At 47.3% G+C, this 14068-nt stretch overlaps 1 protein-coding gene across 1 annotated transcript; it reads right to left on the minus strand.

Annotated features, from left to right (window-relative positions):
- Window positions 1–1987: 1987 nt before the first annotated feature.
- RPL22 (ribosomal protein L22) lies at window positions 1988–12320 on the minus strand. The gene is made up of 4 exons (XM_082230707.1): window positions 12183–12320; window positions 7153–7257; window positions 3877–4001; window positions 1988–2203 (listed from the first exon to the last, which is right to left on the minus strand). Exons 1-4 carry the CDS (start codon window positions 12192–12194, stop codon window positions 2059–2061), a joined length of 387 nt encoding a protein of 128 aa, XP_082086833.1. The 5' UTR covers window positions 12195–12320; the 3' UTR covers window positions 1988–2058.
- Window positions 12321–14068: the final 1748 nt, after the last annotated feature.

Genomic DNA, 14068 nt, shown 5'->3' on the forward strand with positions numbered 1-14068 from the left:
TGCACAGCTTGGCAAACTTAATATTGTGGGGTTTTTATTAAAAAAAAAATCTGGGGGGGAAAGCTTTCCTCAACCTCTTCTGTTCCTCAGAAGCAAGAAGACTAGTTTGCCTGGCAAAAGAAACCCCTCTTCCACAAGTTGCTGCAACAGTCAACGTGGGAATTTCCTTCACAGCCAGCAAACTGCATTTGCTCTCCCAACTCATTCCACCCAGCTGCAAGAAGATCTAAGGAAAACTTGAAATAAGGACAGAGGTAGGAAGGAGTAGCCAGGGAGCTAAAGGCATGGCCTTGGGGTAGCAGAAGTTCCATGGTGCCAGCCTGGTCCACAAAGCAGGGCATATAGTTTGAAGGGATCCCCAAGGGTCATCCAGACAAACTCCCTGCAATTCAGAAATCGCAGCTAAAGAGCTCCTGACAGATGGCCGTCCAATCTCTGCTTAAAAGTCCAAGGGACTTTGACCCACTGTCAAACCCCTCTTTACTGTCAGAAAGTTATTCCTAAAGTTTAGTCAGAATCTCATTTCTTGCCATTTGAATCTATCTGTTTGGGTTCTTCCCCTCTGGAGCAGCCGAAAACAAGCTCGCTCAGATTTTCCATGTGACAGCCCTTTAGCTATTTGAAGGGGGCAGTCATATCACCTCCAAAGTCTTCTCTCCTCCAGGCTGAACGTCGTCCTAAGACTTGGTTTCCAGACCCTCTGGCAGGCCACTAGTGCATCTGTCAAAACCCCAACCAACTTCAATACTCTACATACTGCTTCATACATCCCCCCTCCCTCTGAAACCAGCTTCCTCTTCCCTATTATACAAACACAGACTCTGCACCCCTCTCTCCAATTATGAAGCCTTTTCCATCACAGCAAGTGTGGGGAGCCTTTAGCAATCTAGACATTGATGAACTACACCTCCCAACATCAACCTTGACCATGCTTCCTGGGGCAGACGGGACTTGGTAGTTACAGGTGAAACTCGAAAAATTAGAATATCATGGAAAAGTTCATTGATTTCAGTAATTCAACTTGAATGGTGAAACTAATATATGAGACCGACTCATGACATGCAAAGCGAGATGTGCTTCCACTTCTCAGAGGTCCAATCTTGCTTGATTTGCAATCCTTGTTTTGCTGATTTCCTTGAATATTCTAATTTTCTGAGATTGTTAATTTGGCGTTTTCATCATCACAATGATAACAAATCAAGACTTGACATATCTCGATTTGCAGGTGACGAGTCTATCTCATATATTAGTTTCACCTTTCAAGTTGAATTACTGAAATCAAGGAACTTTTCCACGATATTCTAATTTTTCGAGTTTCACCTGTAGGTTCCCCGCACCTGAATTGCAGGAGCTCTTTCATCCCACCCCAATACAAGGGGATGAACCTTCCCCTCAGCCCAGTCTCCTAGGTTGGCAATCGCAGGCACAATGACCCCCTCAAACACCAGCACCCAACACCTTCCCAATTTTAACTTGAGGTGCTTTAGCTTGTGGAGAAGATAGTTTGGTTGGGGGAGTGAAGGGCTTGCCCAACCTTTGGGGTGGTCTTTCCCCCCCCCTGTTTTATGTGTTTTCCCCTACAGGGACGGGTGGTGTTTCCAAGCATTGCCAGTTTTTTCTTCTACAAAATGTGCCCTTTGCAGCGATCCTGAGTTTGAGATTTCTAAGTGGGTTCTTGGGCACATCAGAAATGGGAACACGTGACTGTGGGGCCACTACCCTGGAGAGATTTTGTGAGGTTTTGGCTGCCAGTGCTGCCTTTCTGGGAGTGGCAGAGGTGCCCACAGGGGCCACTTCGCCCCACGCCACAGGTGGGCTGGCCCTGCTTGGGCAAAAGAAAAAGTTGGGGATTCCTACCCCAAAGCTCATACCACAATCTCTCCGTAGAGAGCAGCAAAGGACAGGGGAAGCTTTTGGTGCGGACATCTATTCTGGCTGTGTTTACATGGCAGACTGCAATCCAGACAGAACCACACAAGGAGAAATGTTATAACAACTTTCACCATATTTTATTGAAGGAAAAGCGAATGTACAAAATATTGCCAGATTCCTTTGCATTTAATCTTCTTCCTCCTCCTCCTCTTCATCCTGGTTGATCTGGAAATATCGCAACTCGTAGCTCTCCTTGCTGTTGGCGACCACGCGGAGCCAGTCGCGCAAGTTGTTCTTCTTCAGGTATTTCTTGGTGAGGTACTTCAGGTATCTGCGGGAGGAACAAAGAAGCAGGGAAACAAACTGACTGCGGCCCCCAAATGACGCCACTGGAGTCTGCTGGGTCAGTCACATGCCCGGTTCTCGAGCTGCTTAAATAATTCAAGCTGAGTCAACGGCAACAGGATCTCCGTCGACCAAGAACCCCAAAAGGCATGATATTTGCAAATGTGGGTAAAATCTGGGCAACCAAAAAAACCCTTAGCTTTCTTGTCATTTTATTTTTTATGAAATCACATTTCCAACTCCCTGTTTCTGGGTGTGAAGGTGAGTTGACGACACCGACTAAAATCTCCAAGGCTTAGAGGAAGGACTCAGTAGGACACCCAGAGGGTAAGGAACTGGTTTCATGGGCTTGCATTCTTCAATACCCCAAGCCAAGAGAAAAAAATTATTCAAGTCTGTTAAATGAGCAGTTTGGCTTCATTTATACATGGAATGGGAGGGCCTGCATCGCCCTAAAAATATTTTTGGACTTTCAACTCCTGTCAGTCCCTAAACAAACCAGCACAACAGAGCCTTTCCAACCCTCCTTCTCACTGTACTCAAATCTTGTTTTAAACTGTCTCTATCCCGCCCTCCATGACACCACCTGCTCACTTTACTCAAACTTCCATGTTTCCCTCTCAGTGTTCAGGTTGCAAGGTTTTTAGCTGAGGCAATTAGAATAAGATCCATTATTTGATTATTGATCCAAACCCTCAAAATGTATTTTATATAAGTGAATTTTTACCTTTATTCTTTGTACAGTATACCGCATTTTGTTTGTTTTATTGCTATGGCTGGTGGCTGATGCAAATAAATATTCCTTCCTTCCTTCCTTCCTTCCTTCCTTCCTTCCTTCCTTCCTTCCTTCCTTCCTCTCAGTGTTACTCCATCCCTGCTCTACTCAAACCTCCACCATTATTTAAAAGCACTTTTGTTCTTCTATCCCACCTGGACTTCACACAAATCCAGGATTGTGTTGCGACACTACAAATCCTCAAACGGGAGCTGCATGATAACATTTTTATTGGAAATGTTTTATATATAGAACTGTTTTATATTGTTTTCACACTTTTTCGATTCAAGGCTTTTTAAACATACAGTAGAACCTCGGGTTACGTTACCCTCAGTTAACGTAAACTTCAGGTTGTGAAAGCGGCAAACCCGGAAGTGTTTCGCTGCGCGCGCATGCCCAGAAGCAGTCTCTCAGGATCCGGCCTGACCTCCAGAACGGATCCCATTTGCAACCAGACATACCACTGTAACTGTGTATTTTAATGTTGCGTCTCGCCCAGAGACCTTCCTTATGGTAAATTGGGGAAGTAATTAAATAAATAAATAGCCGTCTTCCACTATTGCAAACCACGAACTGGTAATTCAGAGGAAAGATTTTTCTGAAGATGGACGTTCTAAATAGTCCTTATGAATAGCAGCCATGAATAGATTTCTCCCCTCCTCCTCCTCCAAGAATCCCCTTTTAAAGGCACAAAGCTAGTGGTCAACAACAATCCCTGTGGCAATGAGTAAAATGTATTGTATGAAGCAGCACATAAGCTTAATTGGGTGATCCTCTTTTCTCAGCCTGCACCTGCAGCCAATTGTACAACACCAGAGGGCCAGAGGCCTCTTTAAGTCAAAGCCACCCCCACCCCAGTCTTTTAACCCCGCGTGGCTCCTTACCTCTTGGAAAAAGGGACCTCTGAGGTGACTGTGATTTTGCTTTTGCTTCTCTCGATGGTCACCACACCGCCACCAAGGTTCCCAGCTTTCCCATTCACTTTGATCCGCTCCTGCAGGAACTGCTCCTGCAAAAACAAAAAAAAATAGTAATGCCTGTTTAGGAACTGGCACCCCAGTTTAATTTGTTTTTTCCTCTACCCTCCCCGTCCCTTTTCCCTTGCGTGCTGCGTTTTTTAAGGTTGTAAACCTGCAGGAAGGGACTGTCTCGTTTTAAATGACTGTATGCTGGCCACTCTGGGAGCCTTTCTGCCTGAAAAGCGGATAACAAATGCTCTAAATAAACAACAAGCGCTTGAAGAGTGACTGTTACGAGGCAATGCCTAACCTTTTATTTATTTTCAAGAACATGTTTGTGTTGCCATTGCTCCTTCTAGGAAGATAAAGGCGGTGAAACTGGTCCCCCCCAATCCATTTCATCCGTACAACAACCCTGCAAGACAGGGTGAGAGACAGTAACTGATCAAAGATCAGTCTGCGAGCATCATGGCTGCCTAGGCAGGGCTTTAAACCAAAGTCTCCCTGGTCTTAGTCCAAAATCCTGACCACTACACTAGGTAAAGGTAAAGGTACCCTGACAGTTAAGTCCAGTCGCAGACAACACTGGGGTTGCAGAGCTCATCTCGCTTTACAGGTCGAGGGAGCTGGCATTTGTCCACAGACAGTTTTTCTGGGTCATGTGGCCAGCAGGACTAAGCCGCTTCTGGTGCATTGGAACACCGAAACCAGAGCAGCACACAGAAACGCTGTTTACCTTCCCGCCGGAGCAGGACCTATTTATCTACTTGCGCTTTTTTTTTTTTTTGGGTGTGCTTTTAAACTGCTAGGTTGGTAGGACCTGGGACCGAACAACGGGAGCTCACCCCATCATGGGGATTCAAACCGCCAACCTTCTGATCGGCAAGCCCAAGAGGCTCAGTGGTTTAGACCACAGCGCCACCCGCGTCCCTTGCGACCACTAAACTAGCCTTCCCCAAAGCTGGTCTCCTCCAGAGGCTTTGAACTATGGATCCCATCAGCCAGCTGCAGTCCCAAAACATCTGGGGGGCACAGGCTTGGGGAAGGCTGTTCTGCAACAAAACTGGACATGCAAATGTCCTGAAACAGGAGGCACCACTGCCAATTTCTAAAGGTCTAAAACCCAACAAAGGTTAATGAGAGACTTCAACGTAATTCTCACAAATGTTGAGAAGAACCATGACCCATAATATTCACCTGTGAACAATGTGAGGTCACCAGCCAATTAAAGGATGCCCAGATCAAGGATGGGGAACCTATGGTCCTCGCATCTCTCATCTTTTCTAGCCAGCAGTCAGGGATGATGGGCCAACAACACCTGGGGATGGGACACAGGTTCCACATCCTTGTTGTTCTGGAGGGTCGTAGTTTAGCGCCAGAGCACAAAAGGTCCCAAGTTCAATCCTGGGTGCCTCTCATGGAAATCTCTCAGGCAGCAGGCTTGGCAAACTCTTCTCTCTACCCCAGACTGTGGAGAGTTGCTGCCAGTCAGTGCAGACCAGAGAAAGGGAGCCTGCAGCTCTCTGGCTGCCACATGGCTTCAGTGTCCATCAGGCCCAGCCAGAACGGTCAGGGATGATGGGAGTCATTGTTCAGCAACAATTGGAGCAGAGGTCCCCAAACTAAGGCCTGTGGGCTGGATATGGCCCGAGGGACTCATTTATCCGGCCCGCGGCAACCCCTGCCACCCGCTGCTGCTCTTTCCGCCGCTGCACTGCGCAGCTGCCCACTTCCAGGTCAGAGGAGCACCAGAAATAGCTTGTGCGCATGCGTAAGCGTTATTTGTGCATGCGCAAGCGTTATTTCTGGTGCACATCTGGGTCGGAGGAAGCCCGCGCACATGCGCACAAGCTATTTCCGGTGCTCCTCCAACCCGGAAGTGCACCGGAAATAGCATATGGGCACACGCTCCCATGCCCACCACACGATCAGTGCTGGAGACACCTGCCCAAGGCACGGTAAGTTTGCTGACCCCTGAACTGGGGGGTCACAGGCTCCTCACCTCTGCCTAAGGTGATTCCTTTTCCCCCACGAGTGATTAATAAATTTACATTTGAATAAATCTGCATGTATAATACAGACAATGGCAGAAGCAAGAAAGGATTTATGATACGTAGAAGCCTTTGAAAGAATGCACAACCAACAAGGAAAAGGGTCAGCCCGCTGGGGTATCCAAACTACTGTACTGGCGATACTCTGAGAAGAGTTCTCATCAGAAGCCCTGGAGTGCTGCTGCCAGTCAGGATGGAAAGCACTGAGGTGGATGGCCCAGCAGTCTGACTGAGACAAAGCGTTAGTGCAAGCACATACCTAGTCGCTTTGTTCAGAGCTGAATGTATGCCCTGCAGCAAAACGGCAGTGCCACAAGCAAACAGGCATCAGGCTTTGCCACACAAACTTCAGATACACACACATACACAGAGCTCCAATATCTGCCCACTCCAAACCAGGCTGTTCCAAAACAGGACACAAAGCAAAAATAAGGAACTGGTGGCCCTGTTGAGGCCATTGGACTACAAGTCCCATCATCCCTGACCAATCTGGCCACACTGACTATGGGTGATGGGAGCTGCAATCCAACATTCTCTGGAGGGTACCAGGTTCCCCACCCCAAACCAACAATAACCTCCTGCAGAATCCAAAACCAGTTTCAACCAAATGTATTCAGCACAGACATGAAAAGAGCTTGCTGGATCAGGCCAGTGGCCCATTTGGTCCAGCCTCCTGTTCTCACCACGGCCAATCCCCAGTGGGAAAACAGTTAGCAAGAGCAGAGCAGAAAAGCACTATCCCCTCCTTCGGTTTCCAGCCACAAGAGCACTTCACAAGCATTACTGCCTCCGACTCTGGAGGCAGAGCGCAGCCATCACGGCTAGCAGCCATCGATAGCCTTGTCCTCCATGCTAGCTGGAGAGATCAGAGAGAACAGCAGGTGCTCCAGTTAGCAGTGTATTTGCAAGCAGCCTTTCGACAGCACAAGGAGGCATATCCTGCCTGTCAAAAACACACTCCAAAACAGAAGCCCTGAATGAGACAGAAGTGCCTCCCATTTCCAAAGGTGGCAGCAAAGCAACCAGATCTTCTATTTGCAATTTGTGTGGGAGATGTGTTCAGTTACCCGCCTGGCTTCTCAGGGTAGCAAGTGCAGGCAGTTAATGGGATTCCAGAGGTGGTCAATGCCTCCAAGGGCCGGGAACTTACAAAGTTGGCAGCGTCCATGATGCCATCTTCTACTGGATGGGTACAGTCTAGAGTGAACTTCAGAACCTGCTTCTTTTTTTTGCCACCCTTCGTCACAAGCTTCTTCTGCAGGAGAGAGAGAAAGAGAGGTTACTATTGTTCAAGAAATCCGGGCACATGCACTGGAGAGGAAATTTTAAGGGCTCTTGTATTATTTTAATATGCTGAAAACTGCTTTAGCTATTTTCCTATACTTGAAATGCAGTATATAACTTTCTATAACAAATAAATAAAACTAATGTCTCACAGCCTGCCAAATGTAGGAGGGGAGGGGAGGGGTGAAACAGGCAGCTGTCCCTCCCCAAACCCAGATTTTTCATCTTGGCTGGAGTCTAAACTTAACCAAAAGATTCAGGGTAGATAACACTGACTATACACTGGTTCCTGCCACCCAAAAGGTGAAATTAAAGTACTGAGGAATGCAGTAAAGAGGTAAGAAACTGTTTTTCAGCAGATTCTTGTCCACAAAAGTTTGTCCCATAATAAATTTATTAAGACTCTATTGTTGTTTTTGCAGCTACAGACTAACACGGTTACCCCCTCTAGTTAACAGCTTTAGATGCCTTATAGGAGGTGACAATAACCGTAAGTATGTTTTCTTTCCCTATTGGTGCCCGATGCTCACTGCAAAAGCAGAAATCCTCTTTGCAACGTCAGATGAGCCCCACATAGAGAAGAAATTGCACAACATCACATGTTTTCCCAAACCCTTTTTCCCCCACCCAACACCCTGATTTTGTCTCACACCTGTTGAATCTTTGTGCTGGCTCCTTGCCACTTCTCTCAGCCAATCTAGAAGTTCCTCGTTCTTAAACAAAAGGCTATACAACCAGCTGCACTCCTCTCAAATTTTCTCTCAATCTTTCTTGCTCTCCCCAACCCAAATCTTCTGCCCCTACAATGCCTTTTGTGGTGATGATTCTGCTTCTGAAGCCGAAAACCATGTTTTTAGAAGTCCTTCCTAAAATCCCTTTTTTTCTCCAAGATTGTCAAGCTGCCCCAGACCCAACATTTATTTACTCCTAGTAGGTTTCTTCTTATTGCTTTATCTGCTGCTATCCCATGCTTTAATTCTTCCTAACTCTGGCTGACTGGAAGCCTCCTGAGGAGAGTCCAGAAGGAGAGTGATGTTGCTCACTGTAATCCACCTCACAGAATTCTGGAGAAGAAGTTTGTCATTCGCCCTCAGCCATGACAGCAAAGAACGGAAGTGAGAGGCGGCATGTTGACTATCAAGCACTGGGGACAAACACCAGTGGGTGGCTATTTCCCCTTAATCCATGCTGGCCTAGCTATCTGCTTGCAAGCTAGCAGGACTACAAGCAGATGATGCTAGCTGCCCCCTTATCTGGTTGTCCACAGAGAGCCAGAAGCGATTCCAGGCAACCAAGCTTTGTAGAAAGCTGGCACCTTTTTCAGATTTTGCGGGGATCCAAACCTCCGACCTTCTGATCGGTAAGTCCTAGGTTCTGTGGTTTAACCCACATACACAGTCATCGCTTCCCCCAAAGAATCCTGGGAACTTAAGGCTGCTGAGAGTTATTAGGAGACACCCCTATTCTCCTTACGGAGCTACAATTCAGTTACCTGGGAAGAGGGACTGACTGTTAAACCACTCTGGAAATTATAGCTCCGTAACAGGCCTTGGGAGGAGGGCCGCCTAACAACTCTTTGCACCCTTAACAAACTACAGTTCCCAAGGTTCTTTGAGGGAAGCCAGGGCTGCATAAAGTGGTATGAGACAACTTTAAATGTATAGTACAGGCGGAGCCTAGGACTTAATTGGATGCAACCACTAACACTGCTATGTGTGTGAACAAACGTAACCAGTTTGGTGGACTATAAGCAACTAAGCAGTGATCTAGCCCTAGATAGCTGGACAGTCAGGTCTTCCCTAGTGCTCCAGCAACCTAGCTCAGTAACCTAAAGGCAAAAAAAGACACTTTAGTATGTGCACATACTAATCTTGTATACTATAGATCACATCTGGCACAAACTCTGCCATGGTTTGGGGCTTCCCTTTGGCTTGATCCAGAAGCTGCAGTTAGTGCAGAATGCTGCAGCACAATTGCTGAGAGGTGTGACTTTGTCCACATAGAATAGCTGTGCTCAGAGATTTGCAAGTTCAAGGTGTTAGTGTACGAGCATACAGTCGTACCTTGGAAGTCGAACGGAATCCATTCCGGAAGTTCATTTGACTTCCAAAATGTTCAAAGACCGAATCGCGGCTTCTGATTGGCTGCAGGAAGCTCCTGCAGCCAATCAAAAGATGCGGAAGCCCCATCAGACGTTCAGCTTCCAAAAATAGTTTGCAAACCGGAACAGTCACTTCTGGGTTTCGGGAGCCAAAACGTTTGGGAACTAAGCTGTTTGAAAACCAAAGTACAATTGTAAAGCCCTTGACAACTTTGGAACCAGTTTACCAGCAAGAACTCCTTACCTGCTGGACCACTTCAACCTGCAGAACTGGCACTGTTACAGCTACCCCATTACCTGTTCTGCATTTGTAAAAAATCAATTTTCTTATGTGGCAGCACCTGCACTTTGGAACTCCTTGCCTACCAACATTGGGCAGGACCTTCACTGTATACTTTTCAGTGTCTGCTAAAAATATTTTTGTTTAGCCAAGCTTACCCTGATATCTGGAATGTTGATGCGTCTTTTAATTTGTTTTTAGTTTATTGCTGATTTGAATGTTTCAAATTATTGTTTTTATTTTATTTTTTACCAATAATGTTATTGTTTTATTCTTCTTATAAACAACTTTGAGGTTTTCTACAATGAAAAGTGTCTAAGTCTTAGGAAATAAATAAATAACTTGTGGCCGAAAATATAGTTTGCCTTTAGTCTGACCCCCCTGTCAGTCAATTTCCTGAGGAGTTGATGTGAAAATTTGAAGGTATGCCATCTTTTCATATTGTTTCATATGATTTACTGTTTCAGCTTTAAATTTTGATATGGTGTTTTTTTTGTTTTCTTACTGACTGCTTTGACTGTTCCGATAGAAAAGTAGTACAGAATAATAATAATTAATAATAAACACAGCAACCTGAGAGACAGAGTTTAAAATAGCTCTTATTGCAACCAAGAATTGGAACAAAAGACAAAGCTATAGCTTAAATATTGTGGCTAGGATTATACAGCAGGTTCAGCATTCTGCCCACTCTGCACATTTTTTCTTATACAGTCATACCTCGGGTTACAGACGCTTCAGGTTGCGTTTTTTCGGATTACGGATCGCCGAAACCCAGAAGTACCGGAACGGGTTACTTCCGGGTTTCGGCAGTCGCGCATGCACAGAAGCGCTAAATTGCACTTTGCACATGAGTGCCGAATCGCAACCTGCGCAGAGGGTTGCGAACGTGCATCCCGCACGGATCACGTTCGCAACACGAGCGTCCACTGTATGAGTGAATATGTGTCACCTGGTCATATGAGGTGGGTGGGGGGAATTAATGGTCTAAATCCAACACAGGCAAGCTTAAGCCCACTGAATTCTGTGACTTTACAGAGTGTTGGATATAGGCCAATGTTACTGGGGACACTGCAAGTCGGTGTTAGTCCCTATCTCACAAATTTTTCACTTTCATACCCAACACAGCCACAAAGTGGTCGCCCATACAAGTTGGAAAACGGACACTGGTGAATCCTGGACTGCCAACAATCAGAGCTGCACAACATGTGTGTCTGAACACATGTAGAACATGTATATAATATATAATGTGACCTGGCTTCACAGACAATCACACTGGGTGAGGTGTGGACTGTACATAAAGCAGCAGGCCACAACCCTTTAGAGAGACTTTTCTCTCCCCCAAATGCTTATGTGTAATGTAAATCAATGGCAAGGCCACCCCCCCCCACCCCCCGGACACTGTTGAGACTCTTAACTCCCATCAGCTCCACTTAGCATGCTCAATGGTCAGGGATGATGAAAACTATCGTTGTTCAGCAGCCTCTGCACTGCGTATTTTGGGTCTATGAACTGCAATAAATTTGTTTGTGTGCTATAGTCCAGCAACATCTGAAGGCCTCATGTTGGCTACACCTGCAGTAAACTATTGATGGTCCTTCAGGTGATGTTCAGCGTCCAGCTCCCATCAAGCACAGCCTGCATGGGCAATGGGAGTCCAAAAGGCAACCCTAGAGACACCCCAGTTGAAGCCTCTGAGATAAACGGAGAGATAAAAGGGGTCTCTGATATAAAGGGTGCAGCAGGGCTGTGAGAAGGAGGATGTGCACCAGGCATAGGCAAACTCCGGCCCTCCATATGTTTGGGACTACAATTCCCACCATCCCTAGCTAACAGGACCAGCGGACAGGGAAGATGGGAATTGTAGTCCCAAACACCTGGAGGGCCGGAGTTTGAATTATGCCTGATGTGCACTGTGAGAACGGGGCTGGACTAGGTGGGTCCCTTTTGGCCCGTTCCCGGGGCTGCAGGGCTCTTCTCAGTTTTGTAAGATTTGTCAATGAAGCCTCCATAGAGAGTGCATTCTACCTTAGAATGCTGGAGAGTAGGAGTGGGAGGAGGCTGTTGCTCTCACGTGCTGCTTGGGGGGGGTCCCTTTGGGGCACCTGGTTGGCCACTGTGGCTGGGCTGGATGGGGCCCCCTTTGGCCTGATCCAGCAGCTCTTAAGGGTAGGCCTCGCTTCCTGCGCTGTCCTTCTGGAGCCAGATCCAAGAGCTCAGTTGCTCTCTGCACATGATCAGGGGAGACATGGGGAGCCTACCCCGGAAAGTAAAACGCGTGCGGGTCCAGGGAAGTCAGAAATGCGCTTCATGGGCTGGGAGGAGACGTTGAGGCCTAGCTTGCAGGGAGGAAGGGGCAGGGGGAACCCCCCCCCCCGGCTAGGTAGACTGCCTCCCCTCCCTGCTCCTTATGACGTCACCTCCAACAACCCCCCCCCTCCGCTTCCTTAATACGTCACGGGCCTCACCCCGCCACCCTGGACCTCCCTTTCTAGGCCCGACTCGGCCGGAGACTCACCGCAGGCGCCATGGCGGCAGCAACGAGGGGGAAAGAGAGAAAAAGGAGGCGGCCGCGCGCATGCGCCTACTTCGGCGCCGCCCTCCCACCCACTTCCGCCCTTGCGTCAGGCGGCGTGCGCTTGCGCACTCGCCGCATAGGAGGGGAGGGGGAAGGAGAGAAAGGAGGATATAACCATAGAGACGAGCGGGTAGGGTGGGAATCGCCTTCGGCGTCCCGTCCTCTTAAGGCCGCTGCTCGCGGAGCATGCTGGGAGGTGTGTCGTAAAGAGAAGCATGGCGAGGAGGGACTGAGCAATAACTTTGGCCCGCTTCCCATCCTGCTCCTCCTCCTCCTCTCTTCTCGGGGGCTGATGGGAGTTGTGGTTCCAGGCGCTGCTCGGAGCTGCCTAAGGGGATTGAGACCAGGTTGAGGGGAAAATGTCATAAATAAATACCGTATGAAATGCATAAAGAGACTAACGAAGTTTTCCACTAATTCAAAGAAAGAAGGAAAGGAAAGAAACTTTATTAGTTTCGTTATTCATTAAATTAAATAAATAAATAAATAAATAAAGTTTTCAAATAAATAAAAATGTTCTAAATGTTAATGTAATGAAAAAATAAAAAATTGCTCCAAATAACATAAATAGAGCTGCCTCTCTGTTTCTTTATGAGAGCCGGTCACGCATATGCACTGATGTTCTCTGTATATTAACAGATACATATCCTTCCCAAGGTATTCCTCCCACATTCAAAACCATAGGTAAGCAAACTAAGTCCTGGGGGCTGGATCCGGCCCAATTGCCTTCTAAATACGGCCCGTGGACGGTCCGGGAATCAGCATGTTTTTACATGAGTAGAATATGTCCTTTTATTTAAAATGCGCCTCTGGGTTATTTGCGGGGCCTGCCTGGTGTTTTTACATGAGCAGAATGTGTGCTTTTATCTAAAATGCATCTCTGGGTTATTTGTGGGCAGTGGCGGAGCTTCATGCTCCGGCACCGGGGGAGGGGGAGGGGCAGAGAGCAGGCAGGGGCTTGCAGGTGCATGGTGCGTGTCCTGGGGGCGTGGCGCGCCACCTGTGGGGGTGTTGCTCCTAGCACAGGCAAGGGGGCAGCCGCCATGGCACCCCACCGGGATCGCACTGCCGAGGGCGGTACGCTCCCCCCCCCACTCCTTTTCCTCCCACGGTGTATGTGGGGCATAGGAATTGGTTCCTCCCCCCCCAAAAAAGTATAGTCCAGCCCCCCACAAGGTCTGTGGGACAGTGGACCAGCCCCCTGCTGAAAAGGTTTGCTGACCCCTGTTCAAAACTGTTTACTGTAAATACATAAATGGTTGTCTAGGCAGAAGTCGCTAGGAGAAAATAAGATCCAGTGACTTGAAATGGGGGAGATTTACCTAACTTCCTCAAACAATCCACAAACTGAAATGCAGTTCTCCTTGGAATTTAACACTTTTCCAAATTTTGCAATGTGCTTCTCCAACTCTCAAATGTGTGTATAAAGATGCTTATATTAGGGGGTCGTGATAAGCATGCCTTTAAAATTGCAAATATTGGTAAAATTGTTTGCAAGAAAAGTGTGCGTATTCAGCAGAAATCGATACAAAAATTGTGTATATCAGGAGAAACCAATGCTGACAGGTTTTCCCAAGGACTTGCGGGGCTGGGTGGGTTGGAAATTGATGTGGAAATATTGCCAATGGATATGTGTAGATGTCATGGACTGAAGACTGGAAAAAAGAAACATCTATTGTAAGCCTTCGCCAACCTGGTGACTTCCAGACGTCGAACTACAACTCCCAACAGCACCAGTGGCACTGATGGGACTTGTAGTTCAGCATCTGGAGGCATAGCTGTCAACCTTCCCTTTTTTTGTGGGAAATTCCCTTATTCTAGCGCCG

This window comes from Podarcis vaucheri (genome assembly GCF_965113315.1).
Source record: "Podarcis vaucheri genome assembly, chromosome: 7".
Classification (NCBI taxonomy): domain Eukaryota; kingdom Metazoa; phylum Chordata; class Lepidosauria; order Squamata; family Lacertidae; genus Podarcis; species Podarcis vaucheri.

What these genes read in the sequence shown, in the direction of transcription:
- RPL22 (XM_082230707.1), bottom strand. An exon ending in TCATGGACGCTGCCAACTTT is followed by an intron (nt 4,002 to 7,152) that starts GTAAGTTCCCGG and finishes TTGTTTTTGCAG; the next exon opens with GAGCAGTTCCTGCAGGAGCG. An exon ending in GAGGTCCCTTTTTCCAAGAG is followed by an intron (nt 2,204 to 3,876) that starts GTAAGGAGCCAC and finishes TTCCTCCCGCAG; the next exon opens with ATACCTGAAGTACCTCACCA.